At 39.0% G+C, this 1565-nt stretch overlaps 1 protein-coding gene across 1 annotated transcript; it reads right to left on the reverse strand.

Annotated features, from left to right (window-relative positions):
* Positions 1 to 251: 251 nt before the first annotated feature.
* On the reverse strand, positions 252 to 1187 carry LOC142846803 (olfactory receptor 8B8-like). The gene has a single exon (XM_075967605.1). The coding sequence runs from the start codon at positions 1179 to 1181 to the stop codon at positions 252 to 254; it is 930 nt and encodes a 309-aa protein (XP_075823720.1). The 5' UTR covers positions 1182 to 1187.
* Positions 1188 to 1565: the final 378 nt, after the last annotated feature.

Genomic DNA, 1565 nt, shown 5'->3' on the forward strand with positions numbered 1-1565 from the left:
TTCTTGATAATTAACTTAATTTTGCATTATATTAAATAACGTTTTTATACAATTTTCTCACCATAGATTTTAGTTAGATATTTGTGTTATTTTAGTTGGTTTCATGGTTGTTTTCCAACACTGTGGGTCAAATCCAAAGCCTTTTGAACGACAACAAATATCCTGCCCATGAGAGGATTCTAGGCACTTCTCTCTCTAATTGTAAACTTCATGTGTCTTAAGATTTACATCCATTGCAAAACAGATTCTTCTTAGTCAAATATACTTTTCTTTAAAGTTTTCCTCAGTGCAATGTGGACATCCTTATTTCTTATACTATAGATAAAAGGATTCAGCATTGGACCCACAATGGTATAAAATATGGTAGATACTTTATCTTCATCCCCAGACACGCTAGAAGGCTTAAGATACATGAAGATTATAGCACCAAAGAAAAAGGAAACTGCTATTACATGGGAGCCACAGGTGCTAAAAGCTTTTGACCTACCCTCAGCAGAACGAATGCCAAGGATGTTGGAAAGAATCAAGGTGTAAGAAATAAAGATAGTCAGGCTGGGCACTGTTACATTGACACCCACAACGATGTAAACCGCCAGCTCATTGATGTAGGTACTTGTGCAGGAGAGCTTCAGGAGAGGAGGAATATCACACATGTAGTGATTGATGATGTTGCCATCACAGAAGGTCAAATTTAGCATGCAAACTATGTGGGCCATTGCACCCACAAACCCCATCACATACACACCAATCGTCATTAAGTGGCAGACTTGATAGGACATGGTGACCTGATAGAGCAAGGGCTTACAGATGGCAGCATATCTGTCATAGGCCATGGCTGTCAAAATGTAACATTCATCTATAACAAAAAAAGCAAAGAAAAAGAGCTGAGTCATGCACTCTGCATGGGAGATGGTGTTCTGCTTCACAAAACTCACCAGCATTTTGGGTGTTATGACAGATGAGTAGCAGAGATCTGTGAAGGAAAGGTTGAAGAGAAAGTAGTACATGGGGGTGTGCAGGTGAGGGTTCAAAACAATCAGAACAATCATGCCAAGGTTTCCCACCATGGAGACCACATAGATTCCCAAGAAGAGGAAGAAGAGAGGTATCTGGAGCTCCGGCTTCTGTGTCAAGCCCAGCAGGATAAACTCCTTCACAGAAGAGACATTCTCTGATGCCATTCCTTGGTTTATAGCTGTGAGAACAGTAAAAGTATTAACATTAGCATGAATTCACAGCACTCTCCAAACTACTCAATTAAAATGAGACTAAGTACCAGAATGTAAGAATAAATTGAATCTCACACTTCACTGTGAATTTGTTTTATACATTTTATAAGACCTCATGCACAGAAGTAAAAATAAATATGTAAAGGCCATTTCCTTGGGAATAATAGTCAGGCACCAGTGACCATTTTTGGTTCTGAACCATTTCTGTCCTGCTTCTAGCTTGACAATCCATATCCCAATTCAGGCTCAATGATCATCTCGAGAAAAGAGAAGACACAAGGCACATCAAAGACCCACTGGATTGCTCAGATGTGTTTTGATAAAAAAAAAAAACAA

This window comes from Microtus pennsylvanicus, chromosome 3 (genome assembly GCF_037038515.1).
Source record: "Microtus pennsylvanicus isolate mMicPen1 chromosome 3, mMicPen1.hap1, whole genome shotgun sequence".
Classification (NCBI taxonomy): domain Eukaryota; kingdom Metazoa; phylum Chordata; class Mammalia; order Rodentia; family Cricetidae; genus Microtus; species Microtus pennsylvanicus.